General features: G+C 38.5%; 1 protein-coding gene across 1 annotated transcript in view; it reads left to right on the top strand.

Moving 5' to 3' along the window:
* Positions 1-26307, top strand: part of RPGRIP1 (RPGR interacting protein 1) — a 91663-nt gene that overhangs the window by 19044 nt on the left and 46312 nt on the right. Inside the window, 16 exon segments of the mRNA XM_068548145.1 lie at positions 1048-1147; positions 1664-1795; positions 2456-2561; positions 5368-5391; positions 6293-6439; positions 6919-6992; positions 8585-8727; positions 10673-10833; positions 11302-11445; positions 11909-12026; positions 14087-14539; positions 14701-14852; positions 15308-15650; positions 16989-17173; positions 17477-17680; positions 18216-18354. Coding sequence (XP_068404246.1) covers positions 1048-1147; positions 1664-1795; positions 2456-2561; positions 5368-5391; positions 6293-6439; positions 6919-6992; positions 8585-8727; positions 10673-10833; positions 11302-11445; positions 11909-12026; positions 14087-14539; positions 14701-14852; positions 15308-15650; positions 16989-17173; positions 17477-17680; positions 18216-18354 — 2625 coding nt within the window.

Below are 26307 nucleotides of genomic sequence, written 5' to 3'. Positions count from 1 at the left end.
TTTTGTTCTTTTGTTCTCGTTCCTTTCTACCTCCCTAAAATCTTTTTTTCCTGAGTAGGATGTCCAGTTCAAAGTTCTCAGTTCACCATGCAGTACTGCTGAGAGGAGAATCAGACACTGGAAATGGGAACTTTGCTGGTCAAGTTCTGCAGGGCTCTGGAAAACAGAGATAACTTTGATGACCTGCTTAGGTGTGAATGGCAGTGATCTTAAGACAGGTCCCTCTCCTGGTTCTCTGGGCTAAGTGGCCTGGGCCTCTAAAACTGGGGTTCTTCACCTTTTGGGGGAAATGGACTCCTTTGCAACCATGATCAAAAGATAGGCATTCTCCCAAGAAAAATGCACACACACATAGACAAAACTTTGCATACAATTCCATGGGTTCAGAGATTGTCAAAGCCTATTCCTGAAGTGCAGGCCTGGTAATCAGGCTGTTGAGTAGCTGCAGATTTTCATCTTCCTGTATCCCAAGTGGCTAAGCGTCTCTGGCTGCTATGGAACCCAACACTGAATTAAATATAGTGCTGTGTGTAAATTTCTTTCACCTGGCCTACTCATCCCTGTTTTAGGTCCATGGGAATGGGGTGTCTTAACCCTGGGGACTCAATGTTAGGTTTTGTTCAGCACAGTCCTATATTTTCAAGTTCCCTCCTTGAGCCAACAAAATCTTTGTGAAAACAGCTAAAAGTAGAAAAACTAAATAAGTCTAAATTTCAATTCAGTTTAACTTCAGCATTATTGAATACCAGTTATATACTAGGCACTAGAGACAAAGATGCATTAGAGCTAGACACACAGTCCCTGCTCTTCTTCCCCTTTATAGTGACCTACTTGAGAGTCTGTAGTCCCGCTGACTTATTAAGTCAGTAGTTGCATATCTATGCAAGAGTAAAAACTGAGACGCTCCCCTCTGAGATCATTGGTCATATAAGTATTTCCTCCAGATCTCAAGGCTCCCTACTTCCAGCACTTGGTGTTCCATTTCTAGCACTTGGGGTTCTGGAAAAATCTGTTGCCAGAGTCTGCATCTTCTGTCTAAACTTTCAGAGTCAAGGGACAGGCTGAGCTACACGGCTCCTCCCACATTCAAGGAACATGTGACAAATGAAAAAGCCAGAGGTGAAGTATCCAGTGAACCCAGCGAACAGTGAGTTCTTTTCCTTTATCCTGCACTGTTACTCTTTCAGCTTTAATTGGAAAAACCTCATTTAGGGAACAAGTGAATGTTGCCATTTTTGAGTCTTTCCAGAATAATCAGAGAAGATGAAAGTCAACCCAGTTTGGAAGTTGTCAAATTCCAACTTCATTGCTTAAAAATGGAAAATAAGCATCTCTGTCTTCCAAGGAAAGGAAAATAAAGGCCCTTTCCTTAATTGAAGGTATTCCCTCTCTTTCCCTTTATATTTTCCCCCTTAGGTCATAATTCACTTATATTTCTGTTTGACACTGGAAAGCTATATTTGGTAAGTTTATCCTCCACATATGCCAAGATTACTAACTCCTCTAAGTTCTTTTTATATATGTGAGAGCCCAGTTCTAAACCCCTGTAACAGCGGTTTCTAATTCTTCTTTTCGTGTTTAATATTCCTAATTCTAACAGTATAATCTCTTTTAACAAAGTCATAATTACGATTAAACTCACTGGTCTATGCATGCCTAACAGTGCCCACATTATGACCAGCGATACTATGCAAGTGGAAGAACCACCCAAGTCTTCTGAGAAAATGTGGTCCAAAGATGAGAATTTTGCACAGAGAAGCTCTTTGGAGTGTGCTCAGAAGGCCACAGAGCTTCGGTAAGGGTGTGGCATTCCATGCCTCAAGCCATAATGAACTGAAAAAGAGGTTCTTGTTTGTACCTTTCTTCCATCTCAGAGGAAAAGAGAATGCTTGGGATTAATTCAATCTGAGAAGTAGACCTGGAGGCCCAAGTGGTTAAGGAATGGATTAACATAAAAGGGATGCTTATATATAATAAAAGGTCTGCTGCTTCACTTCATAGAAGGAAAACTGTTTCATCCTCATCACCAGATGGGGGTTCTCAGCCCCCACTGTGCATCAGTCCCTGGAAAACTTTTTTTTTTTTTTATGTGGCTGGTCTGTTTTAGTCCCTGGAAAACTTTTAAAAAAATAGACTTTATTTTTTAGAGCAGTTTTAGGTTCACAACAAAATTGAGCATAAAGTACAGAGATTTCCCGTATACCTCCCTGCCACTTCTCCCCACACAGCCTCCTTCACTGTCAACGTCCCACAGCAGCTAGAATTGGGAATCTCTGAGACAGAGTCTAGCGAACCCAAATCCTCCCCCAGTACCTTTCAAATGATAAAGAAAACATGATCTCTTAGGTTCAGAAATAACGATCTTCCTTTGTGTCCCTGTCCATATCCACAGGGGGAAAGATACTTAACTCTGTCCATTCACAGAGGATATTTTAGCACTGTCTTCTTTCTCCAGAGCTTCCATTAAGGAGAATATACAGCTGATTCAACTTAAGAAGCTCTTACATGAAAGGAATACTTCTTTGGCAGTGACAAAAGCACAATTAACAGAAGTTCAAGCTGTGAGTTGCCATCATCAGCTGTGCCTTTTTGGGGGAAGAAAATCAATTAGTTAAGAGATTTGTATTATTTTCTCCACTTTACACATGGGAGACCACGATGGAGAGAAACTAAGGTGCTTGTCGAAAGTCACACAATTGTGATGAATTGGGAGATTGGGATTGACATGTATACACTGATGTGTATAAAATGGATGACTAATAAGAGCCTGCTGTATAAAAAAATAAATAAAATTAAATTAAAAAAAAAAAAGTCACACAATAGATAGGTGATGTTCAAATCCAAGCCTTACAACTCAGAATCCATTCTTTTTCCAGTACTTGCCATTATCCCTCTGCTGGGAAGAAGGCTCAAGCCCGGCCTGCTAAGGTGGAATTAAGTGAGGTTACCTTGTGTCAGGTTAAGTTCCAAGCCAAAAACCACAACCAGAGTTTAATTAAACCTGGGGAGCCAAGAGCAGTCATGGGGAGGGGAAGGAAACCAGATTCCTGAGCACTTTCTATGTGATGGACTCTGTCCTAGATACTTAGAATCATGATCTCATTTAAACCTGACAACAGCCATCAGGGTAAGTACATTTAATGGATGAGGGAACTGAGCCTCAAAGAAGTTAAGTAACTTACTCAAGTTATAAAAATAGCAAGAGGCAGAGCAGGATTTGAGTCCAGTTTTATCTGGCATCGAGGCTCACACTCTTCTCACTACCACACAGTGGAAACTCATATCTGAACGGTAGAAATAGGGCATAGAGGGTCTAAATAATAGACTGGCATTCTATAATTGAATAAACATTTATTGACTACCACGAACTGTGCAAAGCACTTGGATACAAAGATTAAAAAGATAATTAAGACAGCTCCTGCCTTCAAGGAACTTACAAGAGTGAGAGGACAAGATGTAAACAAGTACAACTATCCACAAACAGGGTATGGGTGGGACACAAAAGAGAGAATGTTCAGATCCACCAGAGGATGGGGCGCAGGATCTGAAAAGGATCCATAAGACATTCTATTCGTGAGCCAAATACTGACAGTTTGGCAGGTGTTAATGAGCGTGCAAGACAGGGAAGGGCTTTCCGGGGGAAGAGTGGTGTAGGCCACGGCGCAGAGGTGAGAAACATCAGGGATCAGGTCATGGAGGTCTTATCAGGAATTTAGACTTTATCCTACAGACAGTGAGAGCTGCAGAAAGGTTTTAAGCAAGTTGATAACATGATCAATTTTTTTTTTCCCCAAAGAGATCACTTTGCCTTTTTTTAATGTCCAAAATATTTTGAAATACATTTTAATAAAAAAATAATACTTTCAAGAAACTATTATAAAGCACTAATAATGATTAATTGTGGGTAGTAGTAGAATTATAGATGACTGCTATTATAGTACTTATACTTTTCTGAAATTTTCAACTTCTCAAAAATGACAGAACTACCAGGAAAGATCATCTGGCAGCAGAGTGAATGATAGGTTGGCTGGTACAAGACTGGAGGTAACAGATGAGTACAGTGATCCAAGGGAGGCAGGATGAGGGTCCCAACCAAGGCAGTGAGAGAGGCTCATAGAGAAAGGACTGTGTTGGGAGAGGTCCAGGAAGTGGAAGAACGGACTTCATCACCAAAGTAGAGTGGGTGAGGGAAAAGGAGAAATGAGAGATGACTCCTGGGTCTCTAGCTTGGGTGATTAAATGATGGTGCCATTCATTGAGATGAGCTACAGCTGGTGCTGCCCTTGGTATGTCTGTTTTGATTGGGACTAAAGGCATCTGTACAAGGCCAACCTCCAAACCTATGTTCTGTAGAGAACTGTGCATATGCTCGTATTCTTTTTATTCGGTTAACTTTGGTAGCACTGAAAGGATGGGAAATCTGGGAAGGAAGTTATTTTCAAGTTGTATGGGTAAATATCCATATTTGTGGAATTAAATTTTTTTTAAAATCCATCTATTCTTCCATTGCATTAAAGGAAGAAAGGGAGAAAGCCATTCTAAATTGAATGTCCTTGCCCATATTAGTGGTAGTGGTAAAGATGACCTAAAATGGTGAATCATTTTCTAAAATGTAGGTTTTACAATTTGTTTTTTATAAGCAATTTACCTTTCTAGTCATGCTTACACATATACTAAGATAAGTTTGCATCCTCTTAATCCCTTAGCAGTAAAATGTGGTCAGTAGTGCAGACTCTGGAGTCACACAGGCTGAGGTAAAGTTCTGCCTCAGCCTCTTGAAAGCTGTGCGATTCTGGGCAAGTTAGCTCTATGAGCTTTGGGTTTCTCATTTTTAAAGTTTAGATAACAATACCTCTCAGATTTGTTGTTAAGGATTAAATGAGATAATATATGTGAAACAATTATGATGATCATAATGTAAGAGATAATGAAACACACAGTAACATATAACACATAGTAATTACTCAACCAATAATAGTAGCTGTTGTAGTGAGTTTGGCTATTGTTGCTTTTTCTATTTCTAAAACTGGAAAGAGACCTTTCTGAAGCATGATGAGTAAGAGATGGCACCTAGTTTGAAAATAAAAATACTTCTTAGAAAATCCACCAAGTGCAATGCAAATGTGAATAAATGACCCTTCATCCTTTTTAAAGAAATGGTGTCATTTATTACATTCACAGACTGCCTGGCAAGCTAGGGCAGGGGAAAAGGAGCAGCGATTAGTAAACAGGCACACAAATTGACTTGATTTATGGGAATTTTTTATAACGTCTTTTAAAATAAATATTTAAACATTTGTATTATAAACATCAAAATAAACATCAATTTGATATATCAATAGAATAATACTTTTTTCTTTCTTTCAGGCATATGAAACACTGCTCCAGAAGGTACTTAATAAACATTCCTTAACTCTCTGTTTCTTAGTAATCAGAGGAATGAAACCCAAATGAATCTTCATCTTCAAGTAACATAACACCAGAATTGAGCTAACTAAATCAAAGTTATTATGTTATATAATTTTTATTGAGACAAATGGTACTATCACTATTATCGGAAGATACTGCATTGTTTTCACAAAAATTGAAATATGAGATCTGAGTTGAGAAATATTTGGAATAGTATTTTTCCGCCTATTGCTACAGAGAATTATAGCATTTGTTCAAAAATTCCTAAGAGTAGTCCTCTAGCATGTGTGAGGTGGTGAGATATAGCAAAGTTGTTGCAAACCTTCTCTGGTGTTACTAAATATTTGCACCTCTGTGAGTGGGGTACAGGTGAAGCTAGGTAAGTGTCCGTGAATAAGAATCACTAAGGCAGAGTTCCCAACATGACCAGCCACAACTGTTCCTCACCAGAAGGAACATGGTCATGCTGGGAACTCTGCCAGGAAAATGCACTTAACTTCTAGAGTTAACATGTCACTTTGCTAGGGGCAAAAGGAAAAATATTTCATCATAAAAAGCATTCACATAGCTTAGAAGGTAAAGGCAGCTGAGAAAGGTGGCACTTAATTTAGAATCAGGGTTGAATTTGAACCTTGGGAAAATTAAGGCTCCAGTGACAAATTACAGTTTCCCAGAGTGGAAAATCCTCACTAACAGGGAAATGGTACTTCCTGAGAAATGCTAGGGTGGAAAACAAGGTCAATTTACAGTGCAAAGGCAACATACTATAAATCAAAGCCCTTCTTTGAGACATCCACTAGGGAATGCTCCAGTTGTTTGTATCTTGAGACCCCTCCTGCTGAGTGATATAAACATTCCCAGAGCAACTCTCCTTTTACCCCAGAATCAGGGAATCCTGGGTACAGCCCATGATGCCCTCCTCAGCCAAGTGAATGAGCTCAGGGCAGAGCTGAAGGAGGAGAGCAAGAAGGCTGTGAGCTTGAAGAGCCAACTGGAAGATGTGTCCATCCTGCAGATAACACTGAAAGAGGTAAATAACAATAATAATTGAAAGATACCATCAGTTGTATGTGACATTCCAATTTCAGAGATGTTAAAAAGTGTCTCTTAGCAAAAATATGGGTATTTTATTTTTTCAACTAAGAAAAATGAGATTCCAAGTGGTTAAATAACTTGCTCAAGATTATACCATTAGGGGAAAAACTGGGATTTATATTTATGTCTGTTCTCCAAAGTCTTTTCTCTATTATAATGTTCTGCTGTTTCCCTAACAGTAGAAACCCAGACACTATGAAAATTTATTTCAGAGAATCCTGATTAATTCCAATAAAAATTTCTATCACACCTTCAATTGGTTCAAGTCTTTATAGTTGAATGGATCCTCATAGACATAGGAGATGAACATAGAAAATCTCCCACCCAAGTCCCACCCTGCAACAGAAAAGGGAGACCCTGTGCAAGGCAATAGATTTTAAAATCTTATCTCAGGCACTCTACTATCATTCTTAGTTTCAGGAGAGAGTTGAAGATTTGGAAAAAGAACGAAAATTGCTGAATGACAATTATGACAAACTCTTAGAAAAGTGAGTACCGAGTTTGGATCTCAGAACATTTTTTTGTTATAAAAGACAATTACTGAAAAGTGCCTTCCAAATTTTAAAAATAAAAATAATACCTAGTCTCGGTAAGGATACAGGGAAACTGGTACTCAGTACTGTTAGTGAGAATATAAATTGGCAGACTATTTTTGGAAGGGAATTTGACACTATCAAAAAAATGTTAAACGTGCATATCTTTTATGCCAGATAACCCATTTTTGGGAATCAAAACTAAAGAAATCCTCTTGTGTATGTGGAAAGAGATCTGTGTAATAAGAATGTTAATTAATACATTGTTAATTTAATTAGTAGTAGTAAAAAAAAAGGAAACCATCCAGATTTTTTCTGATAGGGATCGACTAAATAAATCATGTTGCACCGCCACGTTGAAACGGTATAAAGCTGTAAAAAATGAGATATATCTATATGCCTAAGATATACTATTAAAAGAAAAATCAAATTGCGAAAGAATGTGTTAATTGTGACCTAATTTATGTCATGTGTGTGTGCATCCACAAACTTTTAATGAGATGAAAGGACTGAAATAGGGCAAAGAGGCACTTTTATTCTATATACTTCAATATCATTTTAATTTTTCACAAGCATATATTTACGTAGTAATTTTGCAATTAAAAATACCTGTAAGTTTAAAAAAATTAAACGTGCCTTCTTACTAAGTTAAAGGCAGCAGGGGGTAGATTGGGGAGGTTGCATGGGAGCAACCTGGGAACAACTGACGCTCTTCAACTCAGTGAAATAAGGTAGTATGGGGATTACCCACTTTGAAGACTTCCTGTGGTAAACATTACTATTGGCCTCTTCCCTTCATTATTCATAACATTATCTTCTTGGATCATCATGTAATGTATGGGCAGGAAGTGCCAAGAAATCTTAGTACTAGTTTAACAAGTTGTTTTTAGACCACATTTATTAAAATGATAACTAGGAAAAAGACGTAAGCAGAAATAATTTCTTGATTATCAATGTCACTTCACTTGTGTAAATAATCAAGAACTGGCCATGTGTCTTTTACACTCAAGATGGGTCCGCCCTGACAGCTAGATATAGTGTTGTGCAGGCTGCAGTTATTGAAAAGTTTAGTTCCTGCCCTTCAGTGTAATAATTTACAATCTAGTTCAAAGGCAAGTATTCTCTAAACTAGCCACTGGTGAAAGTAGACAGAGGGATGGAGTAAGGAAAAGAAGAATATTCTGTTACTTATTTCTAATCTAGCAGGCCTGAGAATGTCTTGGTACACAGTTCCCTAACTAAAGAAAGCCATCATGCTGGAGAAGTTCCTTGGGAAATAGATATGACTTGCATTGTTTGCCCAGGGGGTTATTTGAGACTTAAACAGAAGTGATACTAAGCAACTCCTCAGTAGGACCCAAAAGTTCCAAGGCAGTTGGTAAGTGACAGTTACAGAGAAAGCAGGGGCAGAAAAAACATGTAGGGAAATGAATGATGAACTAGGCCCAGGAGATGCTGAAACTGTGTAATAAAGACGTCATATCACCCACCTTTGAGTGTCCATCTGACAACTCTCCCCTCCCTCCTTACTTGCTTCCCATTTTCAGCATGCTGGATAGCAGTAATCAGCCTCACTGGAGCAATGAGCAAGGAGAACAGCTACAGCAGAAAGTCTCTCAGTTGCAGGATCAGCTGGATGCTGAGCTGGAGGAGAAGAGAAAAGTCTTACTTCAGCTGTCAAGAGAGGAAGGTAGGTCAAGCCCTGAAGAGCTCTCTCAGATGAGGCATCCTCTACATCTGGTTTGGGAGAAGGGAACTTGGGCCAGCATTTCTCCAACCCCATCACTTGATCCTATTTTTGTGTGGGTCCTGGATAACTAGAATAAGAACACTGGCAGTCAGTTCAGATTCACAGTCAAGAAAGCATGACACCTACCTCACACATATACTTTTCCCTACATATTGACTTTCCATGTGAGAGAATGCCAATTCTTAATTTATATTGTTTTTAAACAGTCACTTAATTTATTGAAAGTGTTGAAAATGAATTTTTCTGCCTTTTATTCTCATCAGTCATTTTAGGGTGGTTGGGAATTGTTTTGTTTTAGCATCTGATGCCTGAAATTGAGAAGCAAATTATTGCTCTTGGTTACCACTACTATTTCCCCCTGTCTTTTTTGGTTTATTTATTTTATTTATTTATTTTTGGCATTTTTATTTATTTATTTTTGCATTGGGTCTTTGTTGATGCGCACAGGCTTTCTCTAGTTGTGGCGAGTGGGGGCTACTCTTGGTTGCGGTGCACGGGCTTCTCATTGTGGTGGCTTCTCTTATTGCGGAGCACGGGCTCTAGGCATGCGGGCTTCAGTAGTTGTGGCTGGCAGGCTCTAGAGCGCAGGCTCAGTAGTTGTGGCTCATGGGCTTAGTTGCTCCATGGCATGTGGGATCTTCCTGGACCAGGGCGCAAACCCGTGTCCCCTGCATTGGCAGGTGGATTCTTAACCACTGAGCCACCAGGGAAGCCCTTTCCCCCTGTCTTAATTCTTGGATCACAGTAGTTATTCTGAAGATTTTTAAATACTTTTTTTTTTTAAAGGAATTCCTTTATTTTTATTATTTATTTATTTTTAGCTGTGTTGGGTCTTCGTTTCTGTGCGAGGGCTTTCTCTAGTTGCAGCAAGCGGGGGCCACTCTTCATCGCAGTGCGCGGGCCTCTCACTATCGTGGCCTCTGTTGTTGCGGAGCACAGGCTCCAGACGCGCAGAGCTCAGTAGTTGTGGCTCATGGGCCTAGTTGCTCCGCGGCATGTGGGATCTTCCCAGAGCAGGGCTCGAACCCACGTCCCCTGCATTGGCAAGCTGACGCTCAACCACTGCGCCACCAGGGAAGCCCTTTCCCCCTGTCTTAATTCTTGGATCACAGTAGTTATTCTGAAGATTTTTAAATACTGTCAGAGAGACCTTTGTCTCCCTTCTTTTTGCTAGGCTGGACCTTGATATTTAGTCTTATCAAACTTACATTTCATCATATTCTAGTATATTCACATAAAAGAGTGGAGGAAAAGAAATACGACATCAAGAAAAATAGAGTCAGGAACCATAAAAGGATAAAGCTTAGGAGCGCATGCTAAGGATCTTGTAGTATGTATGAAGTACAAGTGAAGTCTTGTGGGTAATCTAATCTAACCTCCTCTGTAATGCATGATACTGAAATGATCACACTAAACGCTGATCACCTTCCTTCCCAGAAACACACATGGAAATGTCCAAATGCCCAACCTCCTTTCCTCCAGCTCAGGGTTGGAGTCAAGGTGGGTGTCACAGAGAGCCAATAGCGTAGAAGTCAGATGGAGTTGGGGAACAGTTGGGGAGATACTGAATTAAATGGTGCTGTCAAAAAGTTTGGACTATCCTAGTCAGTCAAGTGGCTCTGATTTTGTTGTGGTGGTGGTAGTTCTCCCTTCCATACTACAGTTCTGCAGGTGTTTTTTTTTGTTTGTTTTTGGAGTCCAAATGTCAACTCAGCGTCAATAAGCTAGAACCCCTTTGTAGAAATAAGAGAGAATTGCTTCTCTAAGGGCAAGTTTATAAAATGAATTAAACATTAGTGGGAAAATTTAATTCACACTTGGGCCAACTTTAATATGGTTGTTGGTAGCTACAGAGTTTCAGCTTTCTGTATTATTTTTTCCCCAGCTCAAAACAAGGATCTGAAGCTTGAAGTCACCAACCTGCTTCAGAAGCATAAACAGGAAGTGGAGGACCTCCGAAATAAAGATACAATTTCCCAATCTCCTGACTGGCAATCTGAACCAGCCACTTACCCAGCTCTATTCCAAGAGACCACTCAGATAGAGGTAAGAGCATCTTTAATCAAACAAGTCCCCTCTACAAGAGGGATTGCTAGCAAATATCCCTTGAAAAGATGAAGGGACTAGAAAACTAACTGAATAATATTTTGTCCTGATTGAGGACAATATCTGGAAGTGTATGAGAAGGCTGAGAGTAGAGATAGCTTCATGAGCTCCACAGACTTTTTCCACACTGTACAGCTCATAAAATTTAGAATTTTTTTCAGATGAGGACTTACAATGATCTGCTGAAGAGCAAACAGCCATGGGAAATTGTATAACTTACTCACTGCTGCTATTGAACATGAGGAACTAGGGGAGAGAGCACTTGTAAAGTAACATAGGTCCTCTTCTACATTTTGGAGTAGATTCTACTGCTGGTATCTTACTATTACCAACGGCTGCTGTAGAGAATAGTTACTACTATACCTACCATATTTATACTCCCTTTTACCGATGCTTTTTCCTCTGTAGCCCTGTGAACCAAAAAACCAAGAAGAAAAGAAACTGTCCCAGATGTTCAGTGAGTTGCAAGTATTGCATGCAGAGACCATATTGGAACTAGAAAAGACCAGAGACATGCTTATTCTGCAGCGCAAGATCAACGTGTGTTACCAGGTACAGGAAAAGATGATAAAGGAAGGGGATAGATAAATGGGCACATGGGAACTACTTACAAGACTGGGAATGAAGCAAGACCCGAGTTTCCAGGGCTGATGCAAGGTGATATGCTGACCTATGCAAACACAGGATGTGCTGTCCTTTGAAGAACTTGAGGACTCACACATGCCCATGGCACCTTGGCAATAAAAGCCAGAAGGGGCCAGCTAATGAAAATGGCAAGTGGGAAGCTTCTGGGTTCAAATCTTGCCCGTCCCAGGAAAAATACTACCGTATGGCAGTAATAACACAACTGGTCCTGGAGGGGTCTGTGAGGAACCTAAGCCTTTTTCTAGTGGATGAATCTACCCTGCTAAGGAGATAGTGGAGTCTCCTTTACCCAGCAAGTACCACCTTTTTATCTGGGCTCTTTGGTTCTGGGCCACTGAGATAGAAAAGTTCAGACATTATTTCGTTTTAGGAGGAACTGGAGGCAATGATGACAAAAGCCGATAATGAAAATAAAGATCACAAAGAAAAACTGGAGAGGTTGAATCAACTCCTTGATCTCAAGAACAAGCGTATCAAACAGCTGGAAGGTATTTTAAGAAGCCATGGCCTTCCAATATCCGGCAAGTGTTAGTACTTTGTTCACTTCCTCTTAGGATCTGTCACAGAGCTAAATGCCCGTGCTCCCCTCTGCACCTGTCAAGAGGGCGCCCTCTATGTCTCAGTATAGGACTTAATCCCTCCTATTCTTCATTATCCTATCATCTTTGTTGTTTTAATACATGGTTAGCAGTTTCTTCTCCTGCATCATGTCAGTGTCTTTTCTCTGGAGAGTTTCAACAGGGCCCAGCAATTGCTGAATCTATTTTGAAAATAAGAGAGTATCACTGTTGGCCCTCGGGGTGGGTAACACTCTCCCTCTCTCAAGATTGTTTCCTCAAGCCAGGCCTATATTTCAGTTTTGGGGAGATAATAGAGCTACATCACTCATCTCTTGTCATCCTTTTCTGTGATTTCTCTCTAAAAGTCTCTGAATTCTTTGTTGCAGTTTGAGGATGTCTACGTAACAGGGCAGGTGGCTGGACACTTATGCAAATTTTATAATGTGATACTTCCTGTATTTAGTTCAGTCACTGTCGACCAGGATCTGGTCTCAGCCTTACATATTGAGAAAATTGGCTTTGTTATTATACCCAGTGGTGAGAGACCTGACCTGTACTAACCAAATTCACCAAAGACTGATATTTACACCTGAATGTTCATTTGTTATTTTATGATAGTGGCTCTTTCATTGCTGCCTTGAGAATATGCTCATGGCAGCTCGTTCTTGGGGAAGCAGAATCAATAAGAAGGATACTTAGTGAGCATGGAACTAGGGAGGTGGGTCATTCAGCAGCATGATTTATGCATGCCAGGGTGAGTCAGTTAAAAGGTCCCTGCCATATAACAAAGGAAATCCTTTGGATTGAAATTCTCATGTCTTTCAGATTCAGGGTCTCTCTCCCGGGACAGTGCAGGATAAATACACTTACCTACCTCTGAAGATTTATTTGCTTTAACTTGTAGTTCTTTCATTACTGGTAAGGCTGAAGAGTTTTTCATATGTTTACCAGTTATTTAAATTATTTCTTTTGAGACTTGCCTGTTCCTGCCCTTTGCTCATTTCTCAATAGTATATTGTTAATTTGTAGAAGTTCTTTATATGCTAAGATAATTAACCTTGTGTCACGTAATGCAAAATTTTGAATATATTTTAGTTATTTATGTTAATCTTATCAATTAAGAAACTGTTCACCAGTCCTGTATTCCACTTATTTTGGGCAGGAAGACATTCTGATGTACCCAAAATATTTTCTTCTACTACTTTAACTCTTAGAATAGGACCTTCACCATCAACACACTGTGACAACTCAGATACTCCCCAATTTGAAGCAGACTATATATCAAAGTTTCTGGTTGGCTGGACATGGGAGGTAATGCACAGATTTGGTGGACTGTCTTACATATCTTTATTTTGTATCTCATCGCCAATATTTTCAACCTCTTTTCAGTAAGTGCCCTCCCCCACTTTTACTCCATTACTCTTTGACTTAAAGTGGATTTTTTTTTTTTTTTTTTTGCCTTCTTACAATGAAACCAAATTCTTAACAGAATGAAGATTCTTGTATTTGATCTGACTGGAAAAGAGGAATCATCTTAATGGGGCCCAGTGTAATGTCATAGACACCATGAATGTGACTTGCTATTTTCTCCACGGCCAATATCCCAAACTTTTGGAAATACTTGCATTTTGTGTTTCTAGTGTTTCTGTAATGGAATTAACAATTAATTCACAGGATCCTGCTGTAAGCCAAAACGATGTCATCTATAGATGAAATTGTGCCTCCAGTGTTTTCCTGAGCTTAGCATTTACTTTCCAATCACTCATGTTGTGCCTCATCTCTAAAGTTGGCATTGGATTATTTGCCCATCAGAATTCAAAGCACCTGATTGTCATTCTATTGCTTTTCTTTTTGAATCACATCGTTTCTTGAAATAGTCACAACTTGGACTTCCACCATGGTTTTTATTCTCTTTCTGTCCACCTTCCTTTACCCTAAGGAAGAATTCCCTACCCTTTAATGGATAGGCAGTTTTCTTTCCCCTCTAGAACAACTCAAAGATGTGGCTTATGGCACCAGACAGTTGTCATTATGTCTGAAACCACTGCCAGACCATGGAGATGAGGATAAAGTGGACATTTCTCCACGGCATCAGAGTGAGAATCTTTTTGAACTGCACATCCACCAGGCCTTCCTGACACCTGCTGCCCTGGCTCAGGCTGGAGACACTCAACCTACCACTTTCTGCACCTATTCTTTCTATGACTTTGAAACCCACTGCACCCCACTAGCTGTGGGGCTGCAGCCCCTCTATGACTTCACTTCCCAGTATGTGGTGGAGGCAGATTCCCTCTTCTTGGACTACCTACAAGGGACGTCAGCCCAGCTTCATCTACACCAGGCTATAGCCAGTGAGCACCATACCCTTGCAGCTGGCTGGATTTGCTTTGACAGGGTTCTAGAAACTGTGGAGAGAGTCCATGGCTCTGCCACACTTACTGGTAAGTGCTGTCAGCCTCCCACAGTTCCCGGGACTAATGTGGAATTTCCCAAAGTGTATAGTTGTCTTCTGGTGGTTTCCCATTTTATTCCTCTGCCTTTATTCTTGATCCTCACCACACCATCTGTATCCTCCATGCCTTTCATACTTTCTGCTACCCAGGAGCTGGTGGAGAAGTCTTTGGGGTGCTAGAGTACTGGATGAGGCTGCGCTTCCCCATAAGATCCAGCCTACAAGCATACAATAAGCGAAAGAAAGCCCAGGCGTACCTGTCAGCCAATGTGCTTGGAGCCTGGGAGGCCCAGGAGGATGAGGTGAGAAAAAGGATGTGCCCATGCATCTCAAAGGAGACTCAGCCAAGCAGCTCATGAGAACAGCTCAGTATTCCACTCTCAATAGGTACTTGTTGAATGTGAATGAAAGAGAAAAACTGTCACACCACAACTAGTCCAGATACTTCCCTTGGTCAAGCTTGAGTTTGAAATGAAATCATGCCCTTGGAGCTAGCTACCTCTCCCTGCTGTGAACAAAATGCCTTCTCTGTTCCAAACTCTAAGATGAGGCCTGAGTGCCAGCATCTCCCTCAGATAATTATCTGCCAGAGTCAATTTGCAGGCAGGTGAAAGTCATTGATTAGGCTTCTCTGTGACCCAGTCAGGATTCAGCAATTCTTTAGGTCATAGTTCTTCCTCATTAAGGGTGCTGGGCTTCACCTGCACGACTCTCTCAGCCTGCCCTTTTCCTCAATCCAAGACCAACATCTTTTCAGCCCAGATCGGAGACCAGGAAGCATCAGAATGAGCTGCGGGTGGAAGTCATCCGATGCTGCGGCCTCCAGAGTCGATGGCTGGGAGCCCAACCCAGTCCATACGCCATGTATCGCTTCTTTACCTTTTCTGACCACGACACCACCGTCATTCCAGCCAGTAACAATCCCTACTTCAGAGACCAGGCTCGATTCCCAGTGCTTGTGACTTCTGACCTGGATCAGTATCTGAGGCAGGAGGCCCTGTCTGTGTATGTTTTTGATGATGAAGACTCAGAGCCTGGCTCGTACCTTGGCCGCGTCCAAGTGCCCTTGCTTCCTCTTGCACAAAACAAATCCATTAAAGGTGGGAGTTCAAGGTTATTACCTCTATATGCTCTCTGCCCAGTGTTGTCTCCCTGTCCTAATTCTACTTTTCTTTGATTACTTGCTTGGAACAGTTTCTCTTAAAACCTGCTGAAAGGATTTGAGAATATTGTCAAGAGTGAGAGAGTAGAAGACTTAAAGCCTCACTAATCATATAGAAACATTGGCTTCTTTTGCTTCTTTTCAGCAACAGAAGCAAGGTTCCCAAGGGGGTAGACCCACCAATCTGAAGTCCATACCTCTGTGTCTGAACCAACATTTTCCATCTCTATAGTGCTTCCCAGTATTTGTCTTTACTTAAGGCCTATTATTTCTTAGCACATGACTAGATATTAGATTATAAGCTATGTCCTTAACATTCCCCCGTAATTCTCTCGCTCCTTTTAAACTTTAGACCCAAATTAGTCTTCCATGCCACACATGACAAATTTCTTGGATTTTTTTCCCCCCCATATGGAGCTGAACTCCATACCACCTTATCATATGTTCATAGCCAGGGTTGTACGGTACACCAGAGAAGGGTCATCTCTCCGGTTGCAGTCCTGGGAGGGTGAGGCAGCAATGTCCGTGCTCTCGTTAGGAAGTGTGAATGGGTGTAGCCAGGATCAGCCATATTTAACAAGCTTTTGGATGTTCCAGGAAGTGTGTGAGGCCTTCCTCCTCCCAATACCACAAGTGCTAAAAAAAAAAAAAAAAAAGAAAGAAAGAAAGAAAGAAAACGAAAAAGGCTGACATTTCTGCTCACAACTCGTCCTTTGCCAAAGAGAGGCAATGTGAGCCATCTGTTAAATTAATCAGTGTTACAAATCAGAAGTCTGACATTTGGAAAAAGCCATTTTGCTTAAGTTTTCTTTGCTTTTGTTATTTTAAAAATACGGACCACTTGGGTGTAGATAATGGTTTTCTTAGTATGCCTAAGGCATAGCAACCATTTGGTAATAGTAATAAGAATGTGCTCTTGAAAAAAAAAAAAAAAAAGAATGTGCTCTTGTTTATTGGCTGGGTGACTGACAACAAGCAAGCTATACCTCTCTGTACATCTTTTGACTATCCCTTCCTGAACCTGGAGATACCCATTTTCCCCTATAAATATTCTAAGTGAATACTGGAAGTAAATATTGTGAGTGAGTATAAATATTCACTGATATTTTATGTTACTTCTGAGTGTATTGTCATCATGATTACTTGGTGGATGTTAATTAATTACAAACAAAATATGGTGAAATTCAAACTGGGGAGGTAATAGATAAGGTGCTGTTAAACGCTCACTTGCCTATTTCATGTGATTGGATCTTATTAATGTCTGTGTGTCTCTCAGGTGATTTTAACCTCACGGACCCTGGGGGGAAACCCAATGGATCTGTTCAGGTGCAACTGGATTGGAAGTCTTGCTATCTACCTCCGGAGAGTTTTCCAAAACCAGAAGCTCCGAGTGAGGAGAAGGACACCAAGGACAGTTTAGATACCTCAACTGAAGAGGAAGAAGCTTCCTTTCCTCCCCAGGTAGCAGATCTCCACCAATCCTGTAGAGCAAATTTGATTTGAGGAAGACAGTATTAAAATTGGGGTAAAAGAAATTCCTTCTGTGAATGTCATGTGTTCTGCAAATTTAATCTGCATCATTCATAATGCCATGAGACTATGGATGGAGCAAAATCCTGGGCTTTATTGTGGGGAGGGAAGAGATGGCATCTCTCAGCTTTACGGCAGGAGAGAAATGAAGTCTGATGCTAGCTCACAAATCCCTTTCTTGAGTATCAAGGCTGTTAAACTATCACCTTGTAAGGCTCTGATCCTTCTCTTTAGGACCAGATGGTATCTATTGAGATTCCCATTGAAGCTGGCCAGTATCAAGCTAAGCGAAAACCTCCTCAGGTGGGAGAAAGAAAGGAAAGGGAACAGCGGGTTACAGGTTACTCAAGAAGAAAACATGGCAAAAGAACAGGCATTCAAGGAAAGAACAGAATGGAGTATCTTAGTCATAACATCTTAAATGGAAATACACTACAGGTAAGGCCTTAGAAACCCTGAAGAACTAATATATGGGTTGTAGTGTCCCCAAATATATTATTCTCAGAGGTAGAAGCAGAAGTAGGCACACAAGCGATATTCATGGCTTTTTGTGGCAAGCATGTGTTTCCACAAACGTAAATAGTTTAATAAACCTCTGGACTGTTCATTTCAATGTAATTTAATTCAACAGATTGTGGACTCTGTAATTTATGCTTAGAACTTTAGTACGACAGTCCTAACCAGGCCACTTCAACTGTAATCAAAATAAAGAACAGGTATTTATTGAACACCTACTATGTACTTGATACTGCCTTTTCTTCATAGGAAACTGGATTAAAGTTACTATGTAGCCTAAAATACATATACACACATATATATGAGATTATAAATATATATTATATGACTATAATTATATATAATTCATTATTATTTATATTGTATCAATTACATCAATTATATATTATGCAATATTAATTATATTAAATTATTATAATTACACAATATACTTATATATAGTTATTTGAATCTGAAGCAGGTGAACTACACTGAATGGAAATTCTCAGGGCTTAAGATCTCCACAGAGGATGGTTTAAAAAATCAGCAAAAGGAAGAGGAAATGACATCATCCCATTCAGCACGGATACTAAAGGAAGCCCTACATCCTGTGAATGGTATTGTCTTTTTAAAACCTGATTTTCCTATGTAATCATTGGATTATTTTATCAAGCTGGTTATTTACTTTCTTCTTTCATCTTTCATTGCTAAACTTTTCATGAAAAATTAGTACTGGAGATCCTAGGCTCGGTTTGATGTTACAAGAGTGCTGGTTAGGCCAACCAAGCTGTAATTCTGAAAGAAAGTAGCTGTCTATGTATTTAAAGCTAGCTAGCTAGCCACTTTAGCTAGCAAGCATAAAATGTTAATTCACTTCCTGGTCTCCTGACTTACGGTTACAAAGAAATAAGAGGAAGAGGGTGATTGGCTCATTTGTGATATGAATCCAAATTTCTTCTAAAATAAGGCAAAGCTTTTGTGTTACAATGAAAAGAAGGTTATGATTTCAGGTTATAATAATGGCAAACTAGGTAATTCAGACCAACTTTCCCATTGATGACAACTGAAAAGCTAAAGTTAATATATTTCTTAAAAACCTTAACGTGCCAATAATTAGGGAGGGAGGAATCACCTAGCGGAGATCGGAGAGATGATTGGAGCTCAGAGAGGTCAGCTGGAATTACTTCAGCCTGGGGACATTCCTGGTCTGGAGGAAGCAGTGGAGAGACAGAACCACGCTTTCGATGGTCTTTTGGGGTGGAGAAATGGGATACAGTCTGAATCTCGTTTCTGCCCAGCATAGGCAGGTGTCTGCCCAGAGCAGAATTTCCCACTTTGGTCTGGCACCCTGATGGCAGCACTGTTCTGAGCCTCTTATCCTCTGAGAGGCAGAACTGTGCTTTGAGCACTTTCAGGCTAGAGAGACAAGAGCTGACCTGAAACCCACTAGGACTCCAGACATTGGAGTTATCAGCCACAACCTGCATTAACAACTGTGTTTACTAACTTCATGAAGATAAAAGCTGAACTTTAAAATTTTAGCAAGGAACTGGGGCTTTGAAAATTGATACTATAAGTTTTTTAAAAGCATTTTGTTTTAAAATAATTTCAAAATTATATAAGAGCTACATGAATAAGACAAAAAATTTCACATAAAACCTTCATTCAAATTCATCAACTTTTAATACTTTTCCACATTTTGCTTTATCATTTTTTTCCTGAAGCAGTTGAGAATAATTTGCAAATATCATTCCCCCTTACTGCTGTATATTTCAGTTAGGAAAAGGATATTATATAACGACAGTACAACTATCAAGTTTGCAAACGTAACATGGATAGGTTATTACCCAATGTCCAGTCCATTTTTCAGATTTGGTCAATTGTCTCAGTAATGTTCATTATAGCAGGCTTGCCTCACCCCCCTTATCTAATCTGGGATCATACATTGCATTCAGTCATGTCCCCTTAGTTTCCTTTAATCTGGAACAGTTCCTTATCTTTTCTTTGTTTTTCATGATATTGACATTTTTGAAGAGTATAGATGAGCTGTTCTGTAGAGAGTGCCTCCATTTGGGTTTGTTTGATGTTTGTTTGTTGTTAGATTCAGGTTATGAATTTTTTTACAGGAATACCACGGAAGTGATATTGTATCCTTTTTCACTGCATCACATTAGGAGGTACATGATGTCAGTTTGTGCCATTATTGGTGATGTTAACTTTGATCACTTGGCCAAGAAAGCATCTGCCACATTTTCCATCAAAAAGTTATCATTTTTCCCTTTGTAATTATTAAGTAATCTATGAGAAAATATTTTGAGTCCATATAAATATCTTATTCTTCCTCAGATTTCACCTAATAATTTTGGCATCCATTTATGTTTATGTGTGGATTTTTTTTGCCTGTATCAATTACGAAATGTTTGCAAAATACATTGCAAATTTGAAAATGAATCAATAGAAATGATAGAACTGCTAAATACAGAAATTTATGAGGGAAATAGATGGGTTAAAAGCAGATTAGACACAACTAAAATGAGAAAAATGGAAAATATCCAGAATAAAGCACAGAGAGACGGCAAGATGGAAAATGCTAAAGAGGAGAAAAGAGAGAAAATGAGGAGGTCTAAGCTACACTTAATTAAATCTAGAAGAAGATAAAGAAGGGGGACACAGGCAATATTGAAAGTGATAATGACTTAGAGTTTTCCAGAACTAAATAAAAGGTATTAATATTCAATGAAATGAAACTCAAGCAGGATAAGTAAAAATGAATCAAAATCTAGATCTATCAGAGTAAAATTGCAGAAAATAAAATCAAAGGGAAAATACCAAAAGTATCCATTTAAAAGAAAGACAGTCATGGGTGCATCAGTAAGATGGACAATGACATACCAAGAGTGACAACTGTAGTCAGAAACCAGTGGCAAGATAATTTCAGTGTGCTAAAAGAAAATAACTAAGTACCAATCAAGAATTCTCTACACAACGAAAAGATCCTTCAGAATTAAAACACAATAGACATTTAAAGACAAATCAAAATGGAGAGATTGCTCCAAAGCTACATTTTAAAGAAAACTTATAGTTTTTTTTCTTTAGGCTGAAGGAAAATTATCCCAGAAGGAAACACAAAGATGCAACAAGGAATGAAAAGCAAAGAATATAGGTTAATTTTAAATGACTGTGTAAAGCAAAAATATTAGCTTGTGGGTTTAAAATATATTCATAACTTAATTAAATAAATACATAATCTAATGGGTTCATTGGTGACCTCCAAAAAGATATATTCATATCCTAAACCTCAGAATCTGTAAATGTTACTTATTTGAAAAAAGCCTTTGCAGGTGTAATTAAAGATCTTGAGATGAGATTATCTTGGATTATCTGAGTAGACTCTAAATCCAATGAAAGTGTTCTTATTAGAGACACAGGCAGATGAGGAGGAAGCAACATGACCATATAGTCAGAGGTTGGAGTGATGTGCCCACAAGCTGAGGAATGCCTGAAGCTCCCAGAAGCTGGAAAAGACAAGGAAAAAGGGAAAAGACAGATTGTCTTCTGGAGCCTTTGGAGTGAGCATGGATTTGATTGTGGATGTCTAGCCTCCAGACCTGTGAGAGAATGAATTTCTGGTTGTTTTTTTCTTTTTTTAATGAAAACTTTTACCTTTATTTCTTTTCAAATACTTAAGATACAGACATTCCATCCATAACAAGGTTAAGTGCCTTGTACATGTACATGTTTTATGTAAGACAGAAGCACAACCAAGGCTAACATCTGACCCGGTAACTAACATCACCGAGAGAGCTCATATGAAGTTCACCAAAACCTTGAAGACCTATTACTTTATTGTAGAATGAATGACCCTACAGAAAAGAGAAAAGGGACATAATGGATAAAATGAGGTGGTCCTGTATTCAATAAAATGTAGGAGAAGACAAAAAAGGGGACAGAGGCAATATTTAAAGTGATATATATATAATTCATATCTTCATTCAAAAAATGAAGTCATGAAAAGAAGGTCTGTTTTTTCTGGGATCTCAACTGTCACTCTCAATAGTCAGTTGTGGGTTGCTTTCTTCGTTTTGTTTCAGCAGATTCTGGATTTGAACATCAGATTCATCTTTAATCTGAGTGTCCAGATCGGGGCAATTTTTATAGGTTTACAACATAGTGACTCACAATAGTAAAAGGTTATACTCAATTTAGTTATTATAAAATATGACTATGTTCCCTGTGATGTAAAATATATTCTTGTAGCTTATTTATAAGATTTAAATGCTTTTTATATAAATCATTCTGACCACTGTGAGGTGATACCTCAGTGTGGTTTTGATTTGCATTTTTCTAATAATTAGTGATGTTGAGCATCTTTTCATGTGCCTGTTGGCCATCTGTATGTCTTCTTTGGAGAAATGTCTATTTAGGTCTTTTGCCCATTTAAAACAAAAAGTTTATTTATTTATTTATTTTGGCTGCGCTGGGTCTTGTTGCGGCACGCAGGATCTCTAGTTGTGGCATGCGGACTTCTTAGTTGTGGCATGCGGACTCTTAGTTGCGGCATACATGCGGGATCTAGTTCGCCGACCAGGGATCAAACCCGGTCAATCCCTGGTCCAGGAACCAGGGATTGACTGGGTTCCGCTTGCATTGGGAGCACAGAGTCTCACCCACTGGACCACCAGGGAAGTCCCTTCTGCCCATTTTTTGATTGTGTTGTTTGGTTTTCTGATATTGAGTTCTATGAGCTGTTTCTGTATTTTGGATATTAATCCCTTATCCATCACATCATTTTGTAAATATTTTCTCCCATTCAGTAGGTTGTCTTTTCATTTTCCTGATGGTTTCCTTTGCTATGCAAAATCTTTTAAGTTTGATTAGATCTCATTTGTATCTTTTTGCTTATATTTCTTTTGCCTTGGGAGACTGATCTAAAAAAAGTATTGCTTTGATTTATGTCAGAGGATGTTTTACCTAAGTTCTCTTCTAGGAGATTTATAGTGTCATGTCTTAAATGCAGGTCTTTAAACCATTTTGAGTTTATTTTTATGTATGATATGAGGGAGTCTTCTAATTTCATTGATATATGTGTAGCTGTCCAGCTTTCCCAACACCACTTGTTGAAGAGACTATCTTTTCTCCATTGTATATTCTTACCTCCTTTGTCATAGATTAATTGAATGTAGTTGTGTGGGTTTATTTTTGAGCTCTCTATTCTGTTCCATTGGTCAATATGTCTTTCTGTGCCAGTACCACACTGGTTTGATTACTGTAGTTTTTTAGTATTGTCTGAAGTGTGGAAGGGTTCTGCCTCCAGCTTTGTTCTTTTTCCAGAGGATTGCTTTGGCAATTCTCGGTCTTTTGTGGTTCTATATAAATTTTAGGATTATTTGTTCTAGTTCTGTCAAAAATGTCATGGGTATATTGGTAGGGATTACATTAAATCTGTAAATTGCTTTGGGTAGTATGGCCGTTTCAACAATATTAATTCTTCCAATCCAAGATCATGGAATATCTTTCCATTTCTTGAATCATCTTCAGTTTCCTTTATCAGTGTTTTATAGTTTGCAGCATATAGATATTTAACCTCCTTGGTTAAGTTTATTCCTAGGTATTTTATTTTTTTAACGTGATTTTAAACAGGATTTTTTTTTTTTACTTTCTCTTTCTGATATCTCATTGTTAGTGTAAAGAAATGCTACAGATTTCTGTATATTAATCTTATATCCTGCTACCTTTATGAATTCATTTATTAGCTCTAATAGTTTTTGTGTGGAGACCTTAGGGTTCTCTGTATAGAGTATTATGTCATCTGCAAATAGTGACAGTTTTACCTCGTCCCTTCTAAATTGGATACCTTTTATTTCTTTTTCTTGTCTGATTGCTGTGGCTAGGACTTCTATTACTATGTTGAATAGAAGTGGTGAGAGTGGGCATCCTTGTCTTGTTCCTGAACTTAGCAGGAAGGCTTTCAGCTTTTCACTGTTGAAGATTAAGTTGGGTATGGGTTTGTCATAAATGGCTTTTATTATGTTGAGATATGGTCCCTCCATATCCACTTTGGTGAGAGTTTTTATCATGAATGAATATTGAATTTTATCAAATGCTTTTTCTTCACCTATCGAGATAATCATGTGGTTTTTGTCTTTATTTTTGTTAATGTGGTGTATCACGTTGGTTGATTTGTGTATTTTGAACCATCCTTGTGGCCCTGGAATGAATCCAACTTGATCATGATGTATGATCCTTTTAATGTGTTGTTGGATTCTGTTTGCTAGTATTTTGTTGGGGATTTTTGCATCTATATTCATCAAAGATATTGACCTGTAATTTTCCTTTTTTGTAGTGTCTTTGGTTTTGGTATCAGGATGATGGTGGCTTCTTAGAAAGAAGTTGGGAGTGTTCCCTCCTCTTCAGTTATTTGGATAGTTTGAGAAGGATAGGTGTAAGTTCTTTTTATGTTTGGTAGAATTCCCCAGTGATGCCATCCAGACCTAGACTTTCGTTTGCAGGGAGTTTTAAAAATTATTATTACAGATTCTATTTCACTTCTACTGTTCAGTCTGTTCAAGTTATCTGTTTGTTCTTGACTCAGTTTTGTCAGGCTGTATGTTTCTAGAAACTTGTCCATTTCTTCTAGGTGTCCAATTTGTTGGCATATAACTGTTCATAGTCGTCTCTTATGATTTTTTGTATTTCTGCAGTATCAGTTGTTATTTCTCCTTATTCGTTTCTCATTTTGTTTATTTGGGTCCTCTCTTTTTTCTTCTTGGTGAGGCTGGCTAGAGGTTTCTTGATTTTATCTATCTTTAAAAAAACCAGTTCTTGGTTTTACTGATTTTTTCTATTGGTTTTTAAATTTCTATTTTACTTGTTTTCTCTCTGATCTTTATTATTTCCTTCCCTCTACTGACCTTTGGCTTTTGTTTTTTCTTCTTATTCTAATTCTTTTAGGTGGTAGGTTAGGTTGTTTATTTAAAATGTTTCTTGTCCTTGAGGAAGGTCTGTATCACTATGAACTTCCTTCTTAGAACTGCTTTTTCTGCCTCCTGTAGATTTTGTAAGGTTGTGTTTTCATTGTCATAGTCTTGATGTTTTCTGTTTTCCTCTTTGATTTCATTGTTGACCCATTGGTTTTTTAGTAGCATGTTGTTTAGTCTCCATGTATTTACTCTTTTCCTGTTTTTCTTTCTGTGGTTGATTTCTAGTTTCATACCCTTGTGGTCAGAAAAGATGCTTGAAATAATTTCTACCTTCTTAAATTTGTTGAGGCTTGTTTTGTGACCTAGTATGTGGTCTATCCTAGAGAATGTTCAATGCACACTTGAATAGAATATGTATTCTGGGTTTTTTTCTTTTAGATGTAGTGTCCTGTAGATATCAGTTAAATCAACTGGTCTGTTGTGTCATGTAGAACTTCTGTTGCTTTATTGATTTTCTGTCTGGATGATCTGTCCATTGATGTCAGTGAGGTGTTAAGTCTCCTACTATTATTGTACTCATTTCTTCATTTATCTCTGTTAGTATCTGTTTTGTATATTTAGGTGCTCCTATATTGGGTGCATATATGATAATGAGTGTCATATCCTCTTCTTGTATTTATCCCTTTATTATTATTATAATGTCCCTCTATGTTTTTCTTTATGGACCTTGTTTCAAAGTCTCTTTTGTCTGAAGTAAGTATTGCTAACCCCTGTCTTGTTATTTTTATTTGCGTGAAATACCTTTTATCATCCACTCAATTTCAGCCTATGTGTGTTTCACCCTGAAGTAAATCTCTTGTAGACAGCATATTGTAGGTTCTTGTTTTTCTTATCCACTCTGCCACTGTATGTCTTTTGATTGGAGCATTTAGTCCATTGATATTTAAATTAATTACCGATAGGTATGTATTTATTGCCATTTAAAACTTTGCTTTCCAGTTGATTTTTCAGTTCTTCTTTATTGATTTCTTCTTATTTTTGTTTTTCATTTTGTAGTTTGATGGTTTTCTTTTGTATTATGCTTGAGTTCTTTTCTTTTTATTTTTGTGTGGATCTATTGTGTGGTTTAGATTTGTGGTCACCCTGGTTTTCCAGTATGTTGACCCATAACTACATCTATTTGTTTTAAACTGATAGTCAAAGAAGTTCAGATACATTCTGAAAGATCTACATTTTTATACTCCCCTCCCCCACATTTTGTGATTCTGATGTCCTATTTTACATCTTCATGTTTATCCTTTTGCTGTTATTTAGAGTTACAATCACTTTTACAAAAATTTTTTGATTGTTTTTAGTCTATGTACTGGCTTATTTAAGTGATCTTCAATCCTTTTATATATTTGCCTTTTCTATTGTGATTTTCCCTTTCCTATAGATTCTTCTTTTCTATTTAGAGAAGACCCTTAAATACTTCTTTAGGGTAGGTCTAGTATTGCTGTATTCTTTAGTTTTTTCGTGTCTGAGAAATTCTTTCTTCCTCCTTCTGTTCTAAGTGATAATCTTGCCGGGTGGAGTATCTAGGTTGCAAGTTTTTCCCTTTCAGAATTATGAATATATCATACCACTTCCTTCTGGCCCACAGTTTCTGCA

This window comes from Eschrichtius robustus, chromosome 1 (assembly GCF_028021215.1).
Source record: "Eschrichtius robustus isolate mEscRob2 chromosome 1, mEscRob2.pri, whole genome shotgun sequence".
NCBI lineage: Eukaryota > Metazoa > Chordata > Mammalia > Artiodactyla > Eschrichtiidae > Eschrichtius > Eschrichtius robustus.
Note: the sequence above shows the minus strand (reverse complement) of the source record. Positions and strands in the feature narration are given on the sequence as shown.